This window comes from Archocentrus centrarchus, chromosome 24 (assembly GCF_007364275.1).
Source record: "Archocentrus centrarchus isolate MPI-CPG fArcCen1 chromosome 24, fArcCen1, whole genome shotgun sequence".
NCBI lineage: Eukaryota > Metazoa > Chordata > Actinopteri > Cichliformes > Cichlidae > Archocentrus > Archocentrus centrarchus.
The window spans coordinates 8,250,143-8,271,282 of NC_044369.1; the positions used below are offsets into that span (position 1 = coordinate 8,250,143).

General features: G+C 40.8%; 1 protein-coding gene across 1 annotated transcript; it reads right to left on the reverse strand.

Moving 5' to 3' along the window:
• Positions 1–3,782: 3,782 nt before the first annotated feature.
• tfap2b (transcription factor AP-2 beta) lies at positions 3,783–13,937 on the reverse strand. The gene is given in 10 exon segments (XM_030721408.1): positions 3,783–4,782; positions 4,784–4,880; positions 8,808–8,830; positions 8,832–8,950; positions 9,778–9,896; positions 10,192–10,411; positions 11,441–11,495; positions 12,988–13,080; positions 13,082–13,450; positions 13,744–13,937. Coding segments are annotated over 10 exon segments (1,416 nt in total). The 5' UTR covers positions 13,771–13,937; the 3' UTR covers positions 3,783–4,488.
• Positions 13,938–21,140: the final 7,203 nt, after the last annotated feature.

The following is a 21,140-nucleotide window of genomic DNA, read 5'->3' on the forward strand; positions in this document are numbered from 1 at the left end:
CTCATTGTCTTCATAATCTCAGTCCCTGTTCATAACTGGATTACCTCCCCCCAAGTCGTGTAACTACCTCTGACACTTTCATAAAAATAAATTTTGCTTATCATTATCACCAATTCATCAGACACAAGTGATTTATATTATATTGAGCTCCTGGATTCTCATTTGCAGTTTGAAACACTTAGTGAACCTTCCATGCACTGAGAAGCGATCACAGAATTGTGCCGAACTGCACAATAAAGAGTAACAAAAACAGGCAAATGCACATTACAGTCCAGAGTGTTAATGGAAATGTGGCCAGAGGACCTTCAGGGCCTAACACACCTTAATCCTAACTGTTTATCCTGCCTCACACGATGGGCTTTTGTGTCTTGGATCTTGGATTAACACCTTGCATTGCTTAAACAATATCTCAGCAATATTGTAAATGCTTTTAGTAATGCTGGAGATAGTTATAAGAAAAGCTGAAATTATTTCTACTGTGAAAAGACTGCAGAAGGTTGCAAATTTATTGGCGCCTTATATTATCTGAATATGGGAAGTTGAACTGGGACATTTCCATTAGAAACGTTCCTCTGATTCTGTTTTTACATTTTCAGGTTAATTCTGGATTCGTAATGAATTTTAAAATGGACATCTGTAGAGCTGTGTGAGTGGAACATATGGACTACTGAAACGCACACTGAATGTCATAGCTTGCACTGAGTTCTGAAAGCAGTACACATCGACAGTGTCAAAGTTAGTCAGTTTTCATATGTTACCCTTTAAAAGTAAACAAAACTAACACGAAAGTTCTCTAAGCGATTCGTAATACTTTTAAAACTGTTTCACATGCATGACAACTAATTAAAAACTAATTGTGTTAAGATCATGTTTGGAGAGAATTAAAAACCTCTAACAAATGGCAGCTGGAGCCACGTACAGCGATGCTGATGGGAGGTTTCTGAGTGCAGCTGGAACATGATTGTGATTTTTGAGGATAGTTATTGTAGGTTTTAGAGTGCACTGATGATATACCATTACTTTTAAGAATGTCATCCACACAGTTAATGTCACAAAGTAAATCTTAACCTTGATTAGTGTTAATAGTGTTTGGCCCACGGTCCAATATACAGAACCAAACCATGCAGTAATGCTTTAAGGAGAAAATGTAGTGACAGTTTTTGTTACAAACGGCCACATTTTCATGTACAGTCTTGTACCATATGGTATGTTTATTTTATTGGCATTTATTTAAGTGTTTATGCTGCTTTGATTATTATTTTCACCTGCTGCACACGCTTGTCCAATCTATTCACGTTTGAGCCTCTTATTTAAAAAAATACTTTCGAGACACTTTTTGCTTTCAGATATAGGTGCTTAAAAATTGTAGGTCATGTTGTTATTTATTTGTTGGTAATTTTTTTTATTATTATTATTAATAATCCCCCCCCCAAACCAGAGAAGCATTGCAGCAGCACAGTGAATCATCTGCAGTGAATCATTCGAAGCACAGCCTATCATTTTTGATTAAGGGAGGAATGTAGGGTAACATTAAAATTTCAATTAAACATTTTATATCGAGCGCCTTTAATTATTATTTAAATCGACGCTGGTCACACTTATCGTGTAGTCTGAGTTAATTTGTTTGAACACCCGCGTTTCTCCTCGTGTTTATTGTTTGTTTTCGTGGGCTTGCTTGCTTGTTTGTTTTTCCAGCGAACCTGCCGTTCTTGTGGCCGCTGATGCTCAGCAGCTTCCTGCCTTTGTTGAGCGGGAATCGCTCGCGGACATGCGGGTGCTGAACTCTGCACCTGCGTCACGCAGCGTTCCACTCCACGGGTCACAGCGAGCCCGCGGGCTCTCCCTCTCCCTCTCTCTCCTCTCCTCGCTCTCTCTCTCTCGCCTTATTTTCTTTCTTCCACTGTCTCTTTTTCTCATTAGCTTTCTTTCTGTGGCCCTCTCTGCTTTTCGCTGCGCGTCTCGCGCTCACTCATCATTAGCACACCGGCGGTGGATCCCACCGCAGAAGCGAAGCGGGCCCGCGAGGCACGATTCTGTTCCCCATGTGCGCGTGTGAGAAAGAAGCCTCTCTCTGAAAAAAAGGGCCTCACTGGCTGGAAAATACAGCCAATTATCTCCCTGGAATAAGGCAGTAGCCATCATGGTGCGTGCGTGTGCGTGAATGTGTGTGCGCGCGCGCGCGTGTTTGTGTTTTCAGACTTCGCAATATATGGGCACTTTAAAAAACCTTGCAAAGCTATTACTCATAGAATATTAAAATAACAACAGCATTAATAATAATATAAGACAATAATACCAATAGATTCTCTCTTCTCTCTCTCTCTCTCTCTCGACAGCTCATCTCGGCATCTCTCTCTCTCTCCTCATCGTCTCTCTCTCTCTCTCTCTCCTCTCTATATATATATATATATATATATATATATATATATATATATATATATATATATCACAATATCAATAATCAGCAGTTTCTGCCAGTATATGTGATTCATTAAAAGAAGTAAAGATTGCCTCCTCAGTTAACCTACAACTCCAAATGGTGTAACCAAACAGCAACAATTAAATTTGCAGTTATGGACTCATAGGCTGATTTAATGCCTGCTTAATTAGTTTAAGAGAGGCTCCTCCCTTCTTTTGAATTTATATGCTGACTTTCTTATTCCAGTTAAATCAAAGGTCACGCATTTCACTATCCGTAAGCCCAACAGCTTTCATATTTTGTTCCTGGCAGGAAGATGAAGATACTTTGCTTAGCTATTTCATTAAAAAAAAAAAAAAGAAAGAAACTAAAAAGAGAAGTACATGTTAGCCTCATACCTCTTTACAATTCAAGACTGTAATATTTAAATGGGTGAAAATGCAGTTTACCAGAAATGTGGTCAGGGGACCTTCAGGGCCTAACGCACCTTAACCTAACTGCTTATCCTGCCCTACAGTATAGGCTTTTCTGTCCTGGAATTTAGTCTAAGCCCTTAAATTGCCTCACAATCACAACATAATGCTGGTTTGCTGTAGCAAAAAGCTGTATTTATTTCCCCTGTGTAAAGGGGAAGGCTGTGAATTGATTTGTGCCTAGTTATTAAGGGGAATAGGACAATTGCACTGGTGCTAACAAATATAGAAATTGTTAGCCCGATTTCTATGTTTTCATTTTAATTCTGTATTCATGATAATTTTAAAAAGGATGCCCGCAGAGTTGTGTGCCCCAGAACAGATGGACCATTCAACTATCTGTAAGCACCATAATCAATGTGACTGACACACATATCTCTTGATATAGATGAGGTTTGAAACTTCCTATAGCTGGCAATAATTTCTGAAATCATTATCCACTGACAGGCTCTAACTGACAATCTCTAAGTTAACATATAGCTGCAGGTAAGAAGATGGAAATGCTTAGATGCTAATGTATCTATGAAATTTGGAATACAATTTCTCAGTGTAGCCAGTCATTATTTGTGTGGTTCAGTGTTTTCATTGGCTCATTTAATAGTTTATTTTTATTTTTTGCCTTCCTCCCAAAGATGCCTGTCTGTGAATTTGACTTATCACACCCAGTGATCAACAATATTAAAAACGTTGGGATTAATCCATTTCCGGTCATTCAGAAAGTTGAATTTTCTTCCAGATCCCCCAAATATAAACTCCTTCAGGTGTTCCTTAATATTTCATGACACAAATGAATACAAGTTGAACCCCAGCCTTTAGTGAGAGTCTGCTTTGGAATTTTCCTGGAGAAAAGGCGCGGGCTGCACACCTCTCATAATAAAACACATGGTTTATTATCAATATGATAGAAATGAAATCACTGGACAATTAGAAGCATGTCTACCCATCATCAGCACCATGACACAGCTCTATAAGAACAGAAAAACACTGGAATAGTCCTGTCCCCCCAACGGCTCACAAAGGTCAAATCACAGATTAATAGGCCTACTCCAAAATAGCTGGCGCACCTATTTACACAACCATCCATTTAAATTAATATAAATAAATATTTACACACATAAATTAACACCTCCCTCCTCTCCCTCCTCTTGTGTTAAATAACCAGACAACCCTGTTTCACATATAGATTGCTCATCATCCAGTCTCCAACTCACAATGCTTTTTCTGTGTGAAGACAAAGACACACAGAGACATGCATGCGTGCACGCACACACACAACACACACACACACACCACACACACACACACACACACACACACACACACACACACACACCACACACTCGTTCAGGCACACAGACACAATGTTGTTGTTGGCTGCTCACAGCATCTCAGTCTCACAGGATGCAGGCAGGGGGAGCGAAATGAATGTAACACAGTAACCACCATGTCCTCAGGGGAATGAAAAGAACGCAACACAGATGAAAAATCCCTCTGTGCTCTCTGACACTGGCCCACGGGTGTCTTCCTCTGCCTTTTTTCTCTCTACCGAGCCTTCCCCTTCCTCCTCCACCTCAGCCCTGTGGCGTGGCAGGTCAGTCACAGGGGTGTAAAGCTAGAAGTAACGGTGTAACGCCTCTGTCTGTGTGTCTGCCTCCTTCTCAGCTCTCGATCATCACTCCCCTTCTTTGCCTGCTTCATTTTCCGCTGCTTCTCCTCTTTGTCGCCGGCCTTGTTGCCAGCATCCCCATGCCGGTTGTTGGGAGGGTTGTTGAGAAACATCTTGTCGAGTCCTTTGAGAGCCTCGGTGAGGTAGTTCTGCAGGGCGGTGAGTGCAGCGCAGATGGCGGGCGAACCAAAACCATGCGTGATTAAGGAGAAGTGGGAGAGGCAGGCTCTGGATGCCAGGCTCCATGATGGGGGTGGGCCTCGAGTTGCCCAGGGGAGTCCTGTCCTGGGCCAGCAGGTCTGTGAACTCCTTACACAGCTGTCTGCAGGGGAGAAGACACAACAAGACATCAAGAGGGAGCTCTGCCTCATCTTGTGCTTTCCCCAAAAGGGTTTTTGGAAGGCTGATAGCACAAATAACTGCCAGTTGCTGTCATTAAATTTAAACAACTGATGATTTATTCAGCATTTCCTTAAGAATGTTATTAATGACAAAGCTGAAAAAAAAAATGCAGAGCATAACAACATCATATTAAAAATCTCTAAAAGCCAATATTCTAAAATTACCACACAGGCAGAATAAGGAACATCCCTCAGAGCCTAAGACTTCCTTGGGGCCTCAAAACGTTAGTTGCACATAATGAGATTTGATTTTGATTATTCAAATTCTTTTTAGGCATTTTAACACTATAGATCTTGGGTCCAACACGTTACCCTAATCCTATGGTACTTAAGAGTTTCTGAGTCTCATTCCAGATATAAATTGTGTAAGAAAATGTAACTAAATTACGGCTATAGTGAAGGATTTTGCTGCACTGATTGCAGAGTTTCCTTCAGCTCTTCTAGAAACTGCAGTGAATACAATCAATTCCTATGCTGGGATCACATGTTGCTATTTCACAGTTCAGTGTTTGCAAAAAGAAACAATTGACTCAAATCTCCACACTGGTTTGAGTTTCACATTTTGGAAATTCAAGTGGTTTTCAAACTGTGGGTCATAAAACCACAGCAGGTGGGGCATGGAGACCAGGGGAAAAAAATATGGAATGAAACCGATTGTTTGTTGAGTTCACTGACACAATTTTGTTGTATTTATTGAACCAAAATTCAAGTTGAATACTTTTTATTGATAATTTAAAAATCTGGAGTGTAGGGTGCAAATTTTTCTAGCTATTGAAGGGGGCCCACCAGAAAAAGTGTGACAACCACTTCCCTATGGAAACATAACTCAGCAACTTAAATTAAAGACAGTAATGTTGTAGAAATTAATGTTAAAATGCAATTTTAGTTTAAGAAGTTAGTGTTGTTCACCAAAAGACATCCCTCAAATGAAGCAATACTACTTCGACTGAATTAAGTTTTTAGTAGTTTAGTAGATCAACAGAAATAATGTAAAGCAAACTGTATGGATGTAAAAGCTGGAAAATGACCCTAAAAGATTATCCAAACCAGTCCTGTGACACAGAATAATGAAATTCTTGTAAGTTAAGCACTCCTGAAGTTACACCCACCTTTCCAGAAGGAAAGGAAACTTAGAGATAAAGTTTGCTTTATCTTTATGTGTGTGTGTGTGTGTGTGTGTGTGTGTGTGTGTGTGTGTGTGTGGTGGTGTGTGTATGTGTGTGTATAATAAATTCTGGCTGTTAGTGTATTCATTTTGTCATTTAAAAAAATATCTAAGCTTGATTTTTAATTTAACACATTACAGAAAAGGGTTTTGTGTTTTTTTTTAAATTCCATTCAATAATATTTACTTAGCACAAATTAGAGTAGGTTAGGTTACTTGCTATCACTGATGATGACCTAAACCTCACTGGGTTATATTGTAGGTAAAAGACCCTAAAAAGCCACACTCTACGATTCCTTATGAGCAACTGTGTTCAATGAATAAACTTAGAAACCAAAAATAGCGTATCTATATGATGATGACTATCTCAGTGGAAACAATTTTCATGCTTATACCTTCATCTTTTAACCCTTTTGGATCAAATTTCCAATACTTCCCCTTTGTATGAGGGTGTGTGTGTGTGTGTGTGTGTGTGTGGTGTGTGTGTGTGGTGTGTGTGTTTTAGTTTTTCTCTGTTTGACCTCTGTTTCCCATGAACACAGCGTGAAGATAAAAACAGTGATTAATACCTGTGCCTGGACACAGTGAGAGCATGAGTTCAGCTCTCACATTGGACACACTGATGTTTGTTGTTTTTATCTTTGTAGTTTCCCACACTCATGTTGTTGATAGATCATTTTCTTCCTAACTATTTAGACACATAAAACTTGTGCTCAATTATGTCTTGCTTGTGCTTGATGGGTTACCTTTGAGAATGAGAGAAACTGTTCAACAGCAGAACTCAGAAAATGGGGTTAATTTAAAATATTACATATTTCAGTAATGGAGAAAATGCATAACCCTTCAGTGAAAATACAAAGCAATCGGATTTTAGGCCATCCACGTTAAGTGCTAACCTTTAAATGTGTGTATGTTGTAGTTAAAATCTTGGATCTTAATTTTTCACTGGATTTTAAATGCAATGGTAAGAAAAAAAAAAAAACACCTATTCACCTAGTTCTCCTTGTCAAATCATCCCCTGGTTTTAGGCCCACATTTTATACTCAAGAGACCTCCTTCTCCCTCTTCCTCCCCCCTCTCACAGATTCATACTTGCACAGCCCATGCACACACACCCTGTAAGCGGCCTAAGGGCAGAGCTCCAGCAAATGAGTGACAGGCTGTGCAGGCCGAGCCCAGCTGGGGTTAGGGGAGTAGAGAAGAGAAGCCGCCACCCCCGGGCTACACTCAAGGCTCTCGCTGTTGTTTTCTGACGACTTGAACACTCCACTGCTAAATAATGAATTTCTAACAGGCAGCACTGATGCACAGTATTGGAACAGGTTTTCAATCTGAGCATCAGACATCCACCACCAAACACACACACATACATACACGGGCAGATGGTTTATGCAGTGCAGGCCAGCAGACAACAACATTTGTGCAAGCTAAAAATGCAAGCTGCCTGAGTGGAGCATTTGGAAAACTAATTCAGGGAAACAGATAAAAACTGTTGTTGTTTAGAAAAATATCCCCAAAATCCAAAGTGATTCCAGGATTGGAGTGTACATTTATAAATCCATATCAAATGTGCAATGCTTGTTAAGAAGAAGAAAAAACTATCTTGCTTATGTGGACTCAGAACGTCCTTCATTAAATTCCAGGAGCTCCTGATATTAATTTAAAAAATGCATTAATATAGATACTTTGCAAAAGTTCAAATAAAATTGATTATTTCTAAGAGAGAAACTGTGGTCAAATATAGAAACATCAGCATTTGTGTTTACAGGCTGCTTAAAGTGCTGAAGATTATTGTAAAGAAGCTAAATTGTCCACAACCTGTCCTGATACAAGGTGCTAATTTTAAGAACCTTTGCTTTCATTTCTGCTCATTTCTTAAATGCTTGACCTGACTTTAACTCCCTGTTTTTCTGCATTGCATTTTTTTTCCATCAGCCATTTAAATACAAGTTAAATAGAGTTCAGTGGATTTCATTAAAAATTACAATTTCTTCTGAAAATGTCACCAAGGCAGAGTGGACTATAGGGTAAGGCAGAGAGTATAGCAGGGGTTCACACCCTCTGGGTTTCTTAAAATGGACCATAAAGGCCCCAGGAAAATGAGAGTGGACTTAATTTCATAATAATTTAATTCACCCTAAATGTACCTATTTGCAGAAGGTGAATACGTGCTATGCAGAATTTATATGTAAATGTTATATAATTTCAATCACAAAACACAAGCACAACAGGAATGCTTCCAAAAGGCACAATTAGAAATGGGGAATTTCTATTTTGGATCTTTGAAACATTTAAGATATGAGAACATCTGCTGGTCACATTTTTTTTTTTTTGCACTTAAAAAAATTTTAAGGAAAAAACATTTTAATCCATTTCTCTTGTTGCTTTTTTGCTGTTTATAGTTTTTATACTGTTTTCTTCTAATTCTGTGCTGACTTTAGGTATTGTAGGTAGTTTAGGGCCCACTGTCTTTGACACCTTGCTTCCCACAGTGCTCTTCTGTGTTTGAATGTGTCCTAATACCTAAATTATTCATTCGAATTACAATTCCGCAGTACTTTAATCTCATTACTACGAAATTCTCCATATGACGCAGTGCAGACAGTTTATATTCTGTATGAGGGAAAACACCCATAAAGGCTATGAGAGAACAGAATCTAATCAAACGGTCCATCAAACTCACTTTGTCGCCAGCAGCATGTTTTTCCCGCGTGTGCAGCTCGTTGGGGTCCGCGTGCTGCCGGTTGAGGTACTCGCTCACGGCTTTGGTGGGAAACTCCGTCTCGCAGATGTAACCGAAATCCCGGGCCAGGTGGACCGCTTCACCTGTGGGGAAGGTATATGTATAGATATGTTGGTGTTTGAGCTCAAACCCTTAAAAAAAAAAAAAAACGAGTAGCACAGGTGTCATAAAAAAAAAATACTCATTAACGTCACTGAAAGAAGGCTTATCTTTTTACACGCAAAGCTCCCGCAGGTGTCCTGTCAGCTGACTCAAAAACGGTTAAAAGTGGTAAATGTGAAGGTTTTGCTGTGAAAATTACTCGGCTTGTTAAAAAAAGATGGTGCCACTTTATTCTGGTTTATACAAGCACAAACAGTCTAAACAGTCGTCAAGTTTAGACTTTTAAAGTAAGTCATCATCACTCAGGGAGAAGCCTAAAAAAAACTTAATTTAAAAAATAATTTCAAGTTACCTGTTTTACATGTAAGTATGACTCAGATGTGTCTGCACAGCCAGAGGGGTGGGCCCAACCTCCAGCCTTTAATCTGTTAATTTAGCAGCCTTACCCACATCTATCGACAATGAATATTTCCCTGGCTACATTTTAAAAGACACTTTATGAATAAAGGCACATTAAAGCATGAAAGGTCATGACCTTTATAATACTAGATTTTAGCCATGCATAATTTTTTCATGTTGAGCTTTCAGATGACAGGGAACCTGCAAATAAAGTTGTTTTTTTTCTTATCTAATTTTATATTAAATTATACTATATTGAGTTGTGCTCACAGCCAGAAATCCATTTAAAAGGGAGTTGTGGGGGAAGTGAGAAGGGAATGCTGCGTGTGTTTTTGAAACTCTTAATAAAGAAGAAGAAGAAAAAAAAAAAAAGCTTTGGGGTTTTATCACCAAAAACTGAGTCAGTCACCTTCCACGAGAGATGTTAATAATGTGACATTGGCAGCTTTGCGTCTCCCAGCAGGTAGATTCAATCCAATCTTTTCCAGCTTTTCTCTCAGGCATTTCCCACCGTTTTTAGACTTTGCTCTACAGAAAAAATGAGGGGAAACATATGAATTATATTTAAGGTAAAGTTTATAGTGCATACATCTTTAAGAAATATCATAAATCGCGCCAATCAACAATTAATGTGTGCGCTGGATTTATTTAGTTTGACCTGGTCTCCTGTTAGAATACATGTGGCATGTCTATTCATACTTCTCATAGTGTAATTGATAGCTGCTCCTACATATTCGATGAGCCACAAGTTTTTTCCACAGTTTGAGAGGTTATTCCTGAGCGCCAGAGTGTGCACCAACATGCTTTGAGGCTGCATTCGTACCTTCTCAACACGCCCCCCAACAAGGAGGCGTTGAGGCACTCGGGCGGGGACAGTCTCCTCTGCACCTCCCCTACGGTCACTTTATACTTTGAAGTGGAGCTGAGCAGCGACAGGCGACCTGGTACCGAGCAGAACACCTCGTTTATGTTCACGGTCACTCCTCCGATCAGCCCGTCCTTACCCGAGCATCAGGGAGCCCATGTTCTTGGTGGCATAGGGACTGAAAGAGGAAGGTTAGAGGCGCACTGAGTGGATTTCTTACATAACACGTTTTAACATCCAGGGGGCCTAAGTTTGAAATCTTTAAATCACTCCTCTGTGTCAAACTTTGCTCAGTGTGTGAGACCACGCGCGCTCAGAGGGCGGCCCTGGCCTAATGAAGCGCCCACGTGTCGGGCATTTGCTGTTATTTAATGTCGCGCGACATTCTCATTACAGCGTTATCGATTGTTGATTGGCTCGCGTTCTCAAATCGCATTAACCACCTCCCTGTCTTTCTCCACGGGCCGGTTTAACACCCACTAGCAGCACTGGATGCTCCTTCATCCCCCGTGTTAATGCTCGTGTTAATGTCGTAAAAAAAGGAAGCAGCCAGCCAGTTCCGTGGATGCGCGCGTATAGGGGCCATTGCGAGGGGGTTTTGATGGCTCCACGGGGGATAATACCGCAGATTAGCTCTAAAACGAGCTCACGAGATCTCCGTGAGCGATGCCATTTATTACATCAGCGGCTTAAATGCCCCGCGGGGAGCTCAGTCACTCAACATCCCGTAACTAAATCACCGCACATCATCAGAGCGGCAGCGTGGCAGCCTGTCAGCGACACACTGCCGGCTAGTCAATATACCAGGGTCGTTACCTCGGCTTCAAACTCTTCATCCTATTCCCAAAATAGGGGAAACTCCCTGCATGGACCTAAATAGAACGCCTTTTCCAGTTAGGTCATTGCTATACTAATGATGGCATTTCTCGAGGGACTGCGCCGGGGGTTACGAACATAACCATACCATAAATCATTATAATTCATAAGAAATTATCTAAACTTCCAGGGAGTGAAGAAACCCCAAGAAATTATACTGAGAATAGAGCGCGCCTGTTTCCCAACTATCTCGATGAAGAAATTTACAAAAACATGCTGGTATTGTGATGTTTTTGAATTATAATTTTTGTTACATATAGTAAGTAGGATTATATTGCTCAGAAAGCAGAGATGTGTGTGTTTGGATGAAAGCGAGAGTGTGTGTTTCTACCTTTTTTAATTACTGATTGATCCAGGATGTTTGTCCCGTTGGTGTCTTCACCGGTCTGTTAAAACCAAGTTAGATACAAATCATTATAGCCTGCTGTACACAGTATTAACCAGAGCATTTCCTGACAAGCATCAGTCACAGAGTCCGACAAAAAGATGAGGAGAAATTAGTTAGGTTCATTCCGGGGGGGGGGGTTGGAGGGGGTGGGGGGTTGGGGGGGTGGGGGGTGGGTGTGGGGGGGGGGGGGGGGGGGGGGGGGGGGTCCACGATCGAGTTGTTTGTTTCCAGACATCAGTCCAATCGAGTTCATAATGCAGTGCTTTCATTCATCATGATGGTGGTTAGAAGAAGCTATTCCCACACATTTAAAACCCCATCATTCATCGATGCCGTTCATCATCTTGCCAGTAAATCGTTAAATAGACCGGGTGTTGTCACAATGCGTCACAAGCAAGAATACAAAGAAATAAACATACGAAAACAAATTTATGCGGGGTTAATAAATGCATAACACAAACACGGAAAACCAGAAATGAGAATCTATTGGAAGGTTAAATGGCAAACAATTCGTGATGGCTGTGCCCTGAGGGGGACACGAGTGGAAAATGAAATTCTACACAGCTTACTATAAAACCTATTTCTCTAAGTCTTTAGTATCTCTCTCTGTGAATTAGAAGCACCTTGGCAGCAAAGCAAGTCTTCAGGAAAGAAAATAAACTACAAGAAGTAATAATAATATAATAATAATAATATAAAATAAATTATTGCCTTAAAACTAAACAAAAAACTTTGATATTTCATAATTTAATATTTCGGCATAATCTATGCTATCTCCGAATATAGTAAGATTAAATTTGAACTTAATATGGGAAGCCAGCATTATACCTATCCCTATTATACATACATACACACGTATGGATGAATATATATATATATATATATATATATATATATATATATATATATATATATATATATATATATATATATATATATATATATATATATATATATATATATATATATATAGTCTCGTGTCTCTTAAGACATTTTTCTTTTGGGCCATTTCCGTTTGGCTACAGCTGCTGTGAGCGTCCAGCCCTGAGGGAGCTGCCCCAAGTTCACTGACCTTAACTCTAAAGGCACGAGAGTCATTCGTAGACAATGAACAAGACAACTGTCAACAAATACCCTTTTTTCCAGCGAAAAATGATTTTCCATTGTATTTTTTAATTAGTTGATTTATTTTTGGTTGTTGTACATAAGTCTGTTTTAGGTCAAATGGAAGTGTATTTGTTGAAATGATAAATTGGTAATTTCATGATTATGATACACACTGTTCATATCTAAACAAAATAATATTCAATAAATAGTCGTAAAAATGCAGGGGCATATTCCATATTTTCTCCCCGCTGGTTCCAGTCTACAGTTTTGCCACCGTCTGTCTGTTTTTAAACATAATTTCTAAAAAGTAATGGGGACTGGAAAATGTGCTCTTATATGTGCGCTTTAAAACTCTGTAAATCTCAGCTGTGCCTTTAACTTACCGAAATATCCTCCATACCGTGGAGCCCGTGCAGCAGTCCGTCTCCCATACCGGGCTCAAGTCCAGGGTGAGCGGAGTGTAGAAGCACATCAGGGCCGCCGCACGCCACCGTAGTCCCGCCTTGGGTCCAGCCCAGATAGCTGGGGCAGCGAGGCCCGAGGCTGCGCCAGCAGAGCGGAGCTCTCCATTCGGTCCCCCGTGGCGTCCTGCCGCTGACGCGCGCCCCATGCTCCCTGCTGGCTTGGTGCAGAGAGTTCAGGGAGTATGGGTCGCTGACGTGGGGAGTACGGATCCTGGCTCTGGTAGTGAGCAAGCGGCTGGTACGGCGGAGGAAAGTACGGCGGCTGGAAGTCCGAGGAAGGCGCGTGAGACAGCGGCGGCGCGCTGGAGTAGGGTCCCGCGTGCGACACCGAACCCAGCTGGGACAGGCGCGAGCTGTGGCTCGAGACGCCGTCATGCCGGTCCTTGAACAGGATGCAGAGAAGAACAGAAAAAAATGAACTACTTGTAGAACTGGAACCACAATTTAAAGAATGAACCCACATGGAGGCCCAGGATCATTCTGTAAATTGCCTCTGGTGGTGTAGCCAAAGTAGCCTAACTGGCACTGAAACTCCTGAACAAAAACACATAAGAGCCTGGAGGAAAAAATGTCACAGCCTAATTTAAACTGTCTCACAACTAAAAACCTGCCAGCCATATCTACGGATTCACCGTTTGCGCACACGAATTCTGAAATACTCTGAAGAAAACTCACCGCGGTGGAGTAGGAATGAACTAACATCTGTAAACCTTCTGCCGGTGAATCACAAGCGGGCTCACGGTAGAATATCAGCGCAGGACAGAGCGTGTAGGGCCGATACAGCCAAAATCATTCCAGGTAAGAATGAAGAGTAATCTGCAGGCACGGCCTGGTCTACAACTCCATACAGAACCTTCCTCCGCCCGGAGCTGCCGCCACTCTGAGTGTGAGCACCGAGCTCCCTCCTCTACCCCCGTATGTGGTGTAATTGTTATTCATGACTGAGACTTACAGGAATATTAATGTGCGCGAGGCAGGGGACTGGCGACACTTGGAGCGTGAAGCCTTTCGCGCAAACCGTGAGTGACGTTTGAAATTCCGTGGAGAGCCGAAACGACGCGCGAACAGCAGGAGATTGAAAGAGGACTCTCTCTCGCAGGAGAAAGCGAACAGGGTAACCAGACCCGTGAGGAATCCCCTATCACATAGAAGAGCGCTCTGGGGCCCTTTTATGTGTAAAACCTGACGCAATAAAGCGCACTTTCTTGCCAGTGGAGAGAGTTTTTGCGCAAATAATTTCTGTGCAAACAGTCTTTTTACGTTACAGAAACCAATATAAGTGAGGATGGCAATGTATGCAGGCCTTATTACATAGCCTATTGGGTCGACCATGACACTAATAACACCAGGGTTGGAAGTTCTCTCCCGTCGGGTACTCTCAGCCTCTGAGCCATTCAAAACAAACCGGAAATGCTTTCAGTAAAGCAAAATTGACTTTAAGCTGACAAAGACGCAGAAGAGCCGCACAAAGAGCGCATCAGTCAGTTTCAGATTTTGCTAAGACTTTTCACCCGAACTTCACCCTACTAGACAAACACTCTTAAAAAAAAAAACATTAACTCAAGTTTTGTTGCAGCTGCGTCACCGAAAAAAAATCACACCCGAGACAATGCAGGGCGCGTGAGGGACTCGTGTGAACTCAGAGGCAGCGATTAAACTTTGCATTGTGGACTATTCAGCCTCTCCTCTTTGCCCTCTTGGGTGACTTGTTTAACAACATTATAGCCTCCCCTCCCTCGCGCCGTGGGAGAAAAGCCATGTGTGGCACGAGACAAGGGCTTCCCACCGGGCTCAGCCGAGGGGCCTCGCGAGCTACCCTTTCTTCGTCTGCTTTGTGCTCGAGCCCATTGAGCGCGAGCCGGGGCAGCGTTTCGCCCCCGCGCGCGGCGTATTTCTCACTTTTTCTTTCTCCGTTCCCCTCCTTTCCCCTCACCGGTTTTTAAAAATGATTGTTCTGGGATCAAAGCCAAAGTCATTTACATACTCCATAGGCTACACATCATCACCCTGCTCTGACACAGCGGTTCTCCGCCTTATTTATCTTTCGCTGTAATTTAAAAATGTCAAAATGAGCTTTTCATTAGTTACTGGGTCATGTTGAGGTCCTGAGAAGGAGCTTATATTTCACCCCCACCCCCACCCCCATATATTTAGATTGATTTAAATATTAACTTACCCCAAATCTCTTACAATATATTTCACGTGAATAAAAGAGATCAATGAAATGCTGATTACATCCCTTATGCGTTATGTCAAATATTTCATGTACTTAAAATTGACCACTGCACCACAGCGACAAGCCCAACATAAAATAATATGACCACTTGAAAACGTTTCAGCACAAATGAATCCATTTTATATCCTGAACAAATTTGTCATGTGTTAAATGGGTCTCTAATTCATATTCTCAGTCACCGCCACATAAATACCAGGCCTTAAAGCCTCGTGGAAAACACTCCACTCAACAACATCTAGTAATTTACCTCCAAAAGCATGTCTAATAACTTTACTTAGTCTATTTCCCCCGAGTCACAAACAGCTGGATGGTAACGTTACCTCATAAATATCTTCATACTTGACATTCTCACTAGTTTCCACAGATGTTCGCTTCTCCGATTCGGTAAAACGAATGCAGCCAAGTGAAGACGGGATGCTCAACTCATCCTCTCCCTCCCTCTCTCTCTCTCTTCTCCCTCCCCGCGTCCCCTCTCTCTCTCTCCCTCTCTCTCTCTCTCTCTCTCCCTCTCCCTCTCTCTTCTCCCTCCCTCTCTCTCTCTCTCTCTCCTCCCTCTCGCTCTCTCTCTCTCGCCCTCTCCTCTCTTCTCTCGTAGCGTCACCTCTCACCTCTCTCCTTCTCTCTCTCTCCCTCTCCCCCCTTCTTCTCCTCTCACCCCCTCTCTCCCTTTCTCCCGTCTCCCTGCCTCTCCTCCATCTCCTCTCCTCTCCTCTCCTCCCCCATTCTCTCTCTCCTCTCTCCTCTCCCTCCCTCTCCCCTCTCTCCTCTCCTCTCTCTCCCTCTCCTCTTCTCCTCGCTCTCTCACTCCCCCTCCTCCTCTCTGCTCCCTCCCTCTCCCCATCCCTCTCTCCTCTCCTCTCCTCTCCTCCCCCTCCCTCTCTCTCTCTCTCTCTCTACTCTCTCCTCCCCTCTCCCTCCCTCTCTCTATCTCTACTCTCTCTCTCTCTCTCTCCCCTCCTCCGCCCTCTGTACTTTCAGCCAGGCTTTGTGAATGGGGAAACCCTGTATAGACTCCACTGCTGTGAAGAACAGCTATAATAATAATAGGGTGGGTTAACAGCAGCAGGTTGCTTTAAAGCACGAGTGTGGTATGCACAGTATCTCAGTAATTATCCACGGGACTTGCTGACTTGTTGGACACATATGCATTGTCAAATATTTTATGTACCGACTTCTCTTCTAACATAAAATTTTTGAATGAAGTCTGATCTTTTTTTTTTTTTTTTTTTAATAAATAAAATTGAAAATGATTAATTAGACCATTAGGGACAATAATGGGATATTTAGTAGATTTTCTACATACAAATGTAATGATGACATTTTTTTCTTGAGATTTTTCTTTGCTTCTATTTTCTAATATTTCTTCATATAAAACATCTAATACATTCCAGGGAAGGCTTTATAATTATATCTCTTGCAGTGTTGTATTGTTTAAGATGTATATTGTGATGTCATCAAAAACAAACAAAAAAGCTCCAAGTTTCCCGAGGAGCTTCAGGGCTCTAGGCATACATTTTCCAATGTTTTCTGCAGCGCCCCATGGAGGCATGAACACCGTCCTTCCCAAAGGTATTCCTTAGTGTGCTATGATGTTGTTACCTCAGAAAAAAAAAGATCCCCAGTGGGTTGATATTTTGTTGAATGTGAACAATTTATATGATTTTCACCAACACAAAGCTGATTTATCAGTGACCCTCTTGTGCCTTGCATCTAGTTTCCTCCACTCGTCTATTCAAGCTTTTCCCTCTGTATAGTTGCTTGCACTGGAGTGATTGTTCTCTACTATAGGCACTTGCATTTGAACAGCCCAAATAAACAATATCAGCAATATGACTACAGTATAAGGCTGAACTTCATACTAAAACAAGAGGGAAACTGACACCTTTTCTGAGAAATGGGCAGTGAAAAAATATTGAAATTTTCTAGTTTTACTAACCGCTCAAAGCATTTTAAACTACACAGCTTTGTTCTATGTGCTTTCACCAGGCCAATTTGGAATCACAAATTAACCAGTTAACATGCAAGTCTTTGGACTGTGGGAAATCCACACAGTGACAGGGACAACATGCAAATTCCACACAGACAGGCCCCAGATATGAACCAGAAACTTTCTTGGTGTGAGGCAAAAGTGTTAACCACTATACCACCATGCCACCTACATGGCAACAGAGCAGGGTTTAAACACCACATTAAAGGTGTGGTCATTTATTGCCCTGCTGTTGTAATTAGGAGTAGAAAAGAGGATGGATGGATGGATGTGGTGTGACACCATATACTCACAAGTTGCCATGGCAGTGACTTAGAAAAAGCTGGGTTCATATCCTTCCAAAACTGCACCTCTGACATAAGTAAAAGATTTTTAAAAAAGCACTGGAATAATTACACATTCATAATTATGATGGAAATGTAATATTTAAGCTCCTGCCATGCATGTGTGATGTGTGGTTATATGTACCCGGCTTATGTGCACATTGCTGCCTATAACAAGATCAGATGCTCCATAGTAAAAGTCATAGCTCAGCTTTAAAATATTTTAATAAAGGCATGGTATGGATACAATTATGTATGGATACATGTAAGTATGGATACAATTTTCAGAATTATATTATCATCATGACTGATATTAACTAACATTTTGAATCACATTGTCATAAATCTGTTTTATTATGTTTTATTAAAATCATTAAAAACATTCTCAACTATTTTGAATCTCGCACTGCAAAACTCGTTAATTAGAGCTGAGAAAGGCATTTTCTCTTTGGCACTAAATGAATATAGGGCAGGATGGTAAACTGCGATACTGAGTTATTTTTTTCCATCATCATATAATATCATAAAAGGTAATAGAGAAGGACACAGAAAATTATTTGCATTTTCTTTTAAAGCCAGACACTTGCAGAGTGTGGACATCATGAGGCTGAAGCTTGAAGACTTATTAATGCACCTTGGGGATCAAAGTATGTGACTCCATAATTTACTGTCTTGATAGATCTGATGTTAATACCATTTGTCCTTCACAGTCTTTATTTGTACTCTCTTGTTTGTCTCTTGTCTGAAACAGTCAGTGTGGAACTGACCAGCTGAAAAATGCAGATTCAGTTCCTTTGTAAAATTTGCACCAAACTCCTAATTAAATCCACAATAAACCACATTTTTTAAAGCCAAATTCAATTACAGCAGTTTTTATGCTGCAGCTTTGCCCAAGTGTGTGTAAATAGCTCCCCCTAGTGTCGTTACACCATACATGCACTTGCCAGCTAGAATTTGGTGTCACTACGGTTTCCAGTTTAAAAGACATTTGCATTTGCGAAGGTGCTGGATTTCTTCCTAAGATGACGAGTCAATGCCGCAAAGAATAATTATTTTTAAGAAGATAATTGTATAATTGAGCTCATTTGGCTGCTGCTAACTCAAGGCTTTTATACAGTATTACATTTATGTTGTAACATACAAACAAATATGTGTTTATGGCTGTTGTAAAAAAATTAATCTGGTTTAGCTCTCTTTTGGTTCCTTAAAATCTGTCTTTAGCGTCTGTGGCTCTTTACAAATGTATCAGATATTGATGCGCTCATGAAATCGCTCACAATATGTGTCAGCACACTGTGCTGCTCTATATGTATGTTTTCCCTGACATAGCTGCAGCAGTTAAGCTCCTTTGATGCTTAATGCAAAAAAAAAAATAAAAAAAATAAACTGACACTGAGGATACCAGACATGAATGTTTAAGGAGCGCGGCTGTTCCTGTTTTCTCTGCAATGCCCTGCTGCCAAAGATCCACCCATCTTTTTTCTCTCTTTTTCCTCTCTCTCTCTACACACACACACACACACACACACACACACACATACATGTGTATACAAACACACACATGGCAGGACATATGACTGTCAACAGTAACAGATGTCCTGACAGTCTGGAAGTCTGGAGGCATGGTTGTGGTTGTTATCCTGCAGGGCTTTGACACACGATGTATCAGCATACATTACACAAATGCCACACTAATACTGCTCTTATAGACAACTAAAAATGAGCCACATTTGTTTAATTTTCGCTCAGGAGGATGGTTTCTTTGATTCCACCTGTCTGGCCTGTTTTTTTTGTTTTTTTTTAGTTGTGCTGCAAGTTTGCATGTCTGTAAAGATTTGTCTTTCAACCTTTGATGAGCTTAGGATCATTTTACAGGACATGCTTTCTGCCGTAGTACTCACTCATAAATGCAATCACACGTTTGCGTCATTACATCCGGCTACTGTTGTTTGGGGAGAATTAGCACAATAAATGCGATAAATAACGAGTGTGATGCTTCCAACGTGAGAGAGTGTGAGCCTCTCATCATTTAGCTGTTTTCTGCCCACAAATGGAAAATGAGAATAGAAAAACACTCCACAGAGATACTTAATAATCTACAATATTCTATGATTTTGTTATCTTCTGTTTTTGCAAAAATAGCCACAGTATTTGTATGTAATAGAAACAACACGTTATAGGTATATTTAAAAAGATGTGATGTATAATATTATATACAGTGTTGATAAAAGAAATAATGAATCTTCACAAAAAGGCTCTAAAATTTGCCAAGGTACAAGCATTGTAACAGTTGTATATTATCAATTTAAGAGCACTATACTTAGAAAAATTCAAGATTATTTGATTAGTATTTATTCTGACTGCCAGTACAATAATGTTGGAATTGTACTTTAGTTATAGCTGTATATAAAAGTCTTGAATCACTCTTCATTTCTCTGTATTTTGCAAAAAAAATGGGAAATAGTTTCAGTGATTTCTTGAAACATGTGCAGACATACATGGAAGTACTGCATATAAGGCAGTTTCTACAATTCAAACAACCTTGAAAGTCAATATCTGGTGTGACCACTTTTATTCTTCAACACAGCCTGAACCCTCTTAGGCAGCTTTCTTGTAATTTCTTTAAGCAGTTCTTGAAGGGCTCTTGAAGGACATTTAAAGCTCTTCTTTTGTTCTGTTCTCTGTCGATGATCCCACACTGCTTCAGTAATGTTGCATCGCAGTGTGTTTGGGATCATAATCTTGCTGAACAATTAAGCTGTTGCCAATCAGATGCTTTCCACTCAGTATTGCACGGTGGATCAAACTCTGGTGGTACTTTTCTGCATTCATAATTCCAACAATTTTGACAAGGTCCCCAACAATACTATCTGAAGCATGACAGAGCCGGCACCATGTTTTCCAGAGGGCTGTAGACACTCACTGCTGTACCTCTTTCCTGACCTCCTCCGTACATACTGACAAGGATTTGAACCAGTTTCAAATTTGGATTCATCATTCCATAAGACCTGCTGTCACTGATTTTCAGTCCAGTTCTTGTGTAATTTGGCATACCTCAGCCTTTTCTCCCTGTTTCCCTTCCTTAAGAATGGCTTGTTGATAGCCACCCTTCCACTGAGACCATTTCTGATGAGGAAAAAGCAGCCAATGTCCAAAGAAAAACTTTGAAAGTTTTTCAGAAAGCCTGATCACTTTAAGAAAAAGTCTGGCTCCTTGGGAAAAAACAACGAAGAGATGGCTCAAGCCTTTTGCAGAGTATTATATTTATAAATCATTTCTTTCTAAAACTAATCCTGTATGAAGGTGCCGTCACAGGGAAAAAAAAACAAACAAAAAAACCCACAGATTTAAATCTGCAGATCATCTGGTGACCACTAGGTAGCACTAGAACTCCACAGAAAGCAGGAAGCAACAGGAATAGCTAGATTCAGATTTGATTGATAAATCGTCAGCACAAAGGCTGTCTGCGTGGACTCAGGTAATGATTCTGAAGAAGAACGCACATCTTTCATTCAACAAATATCAT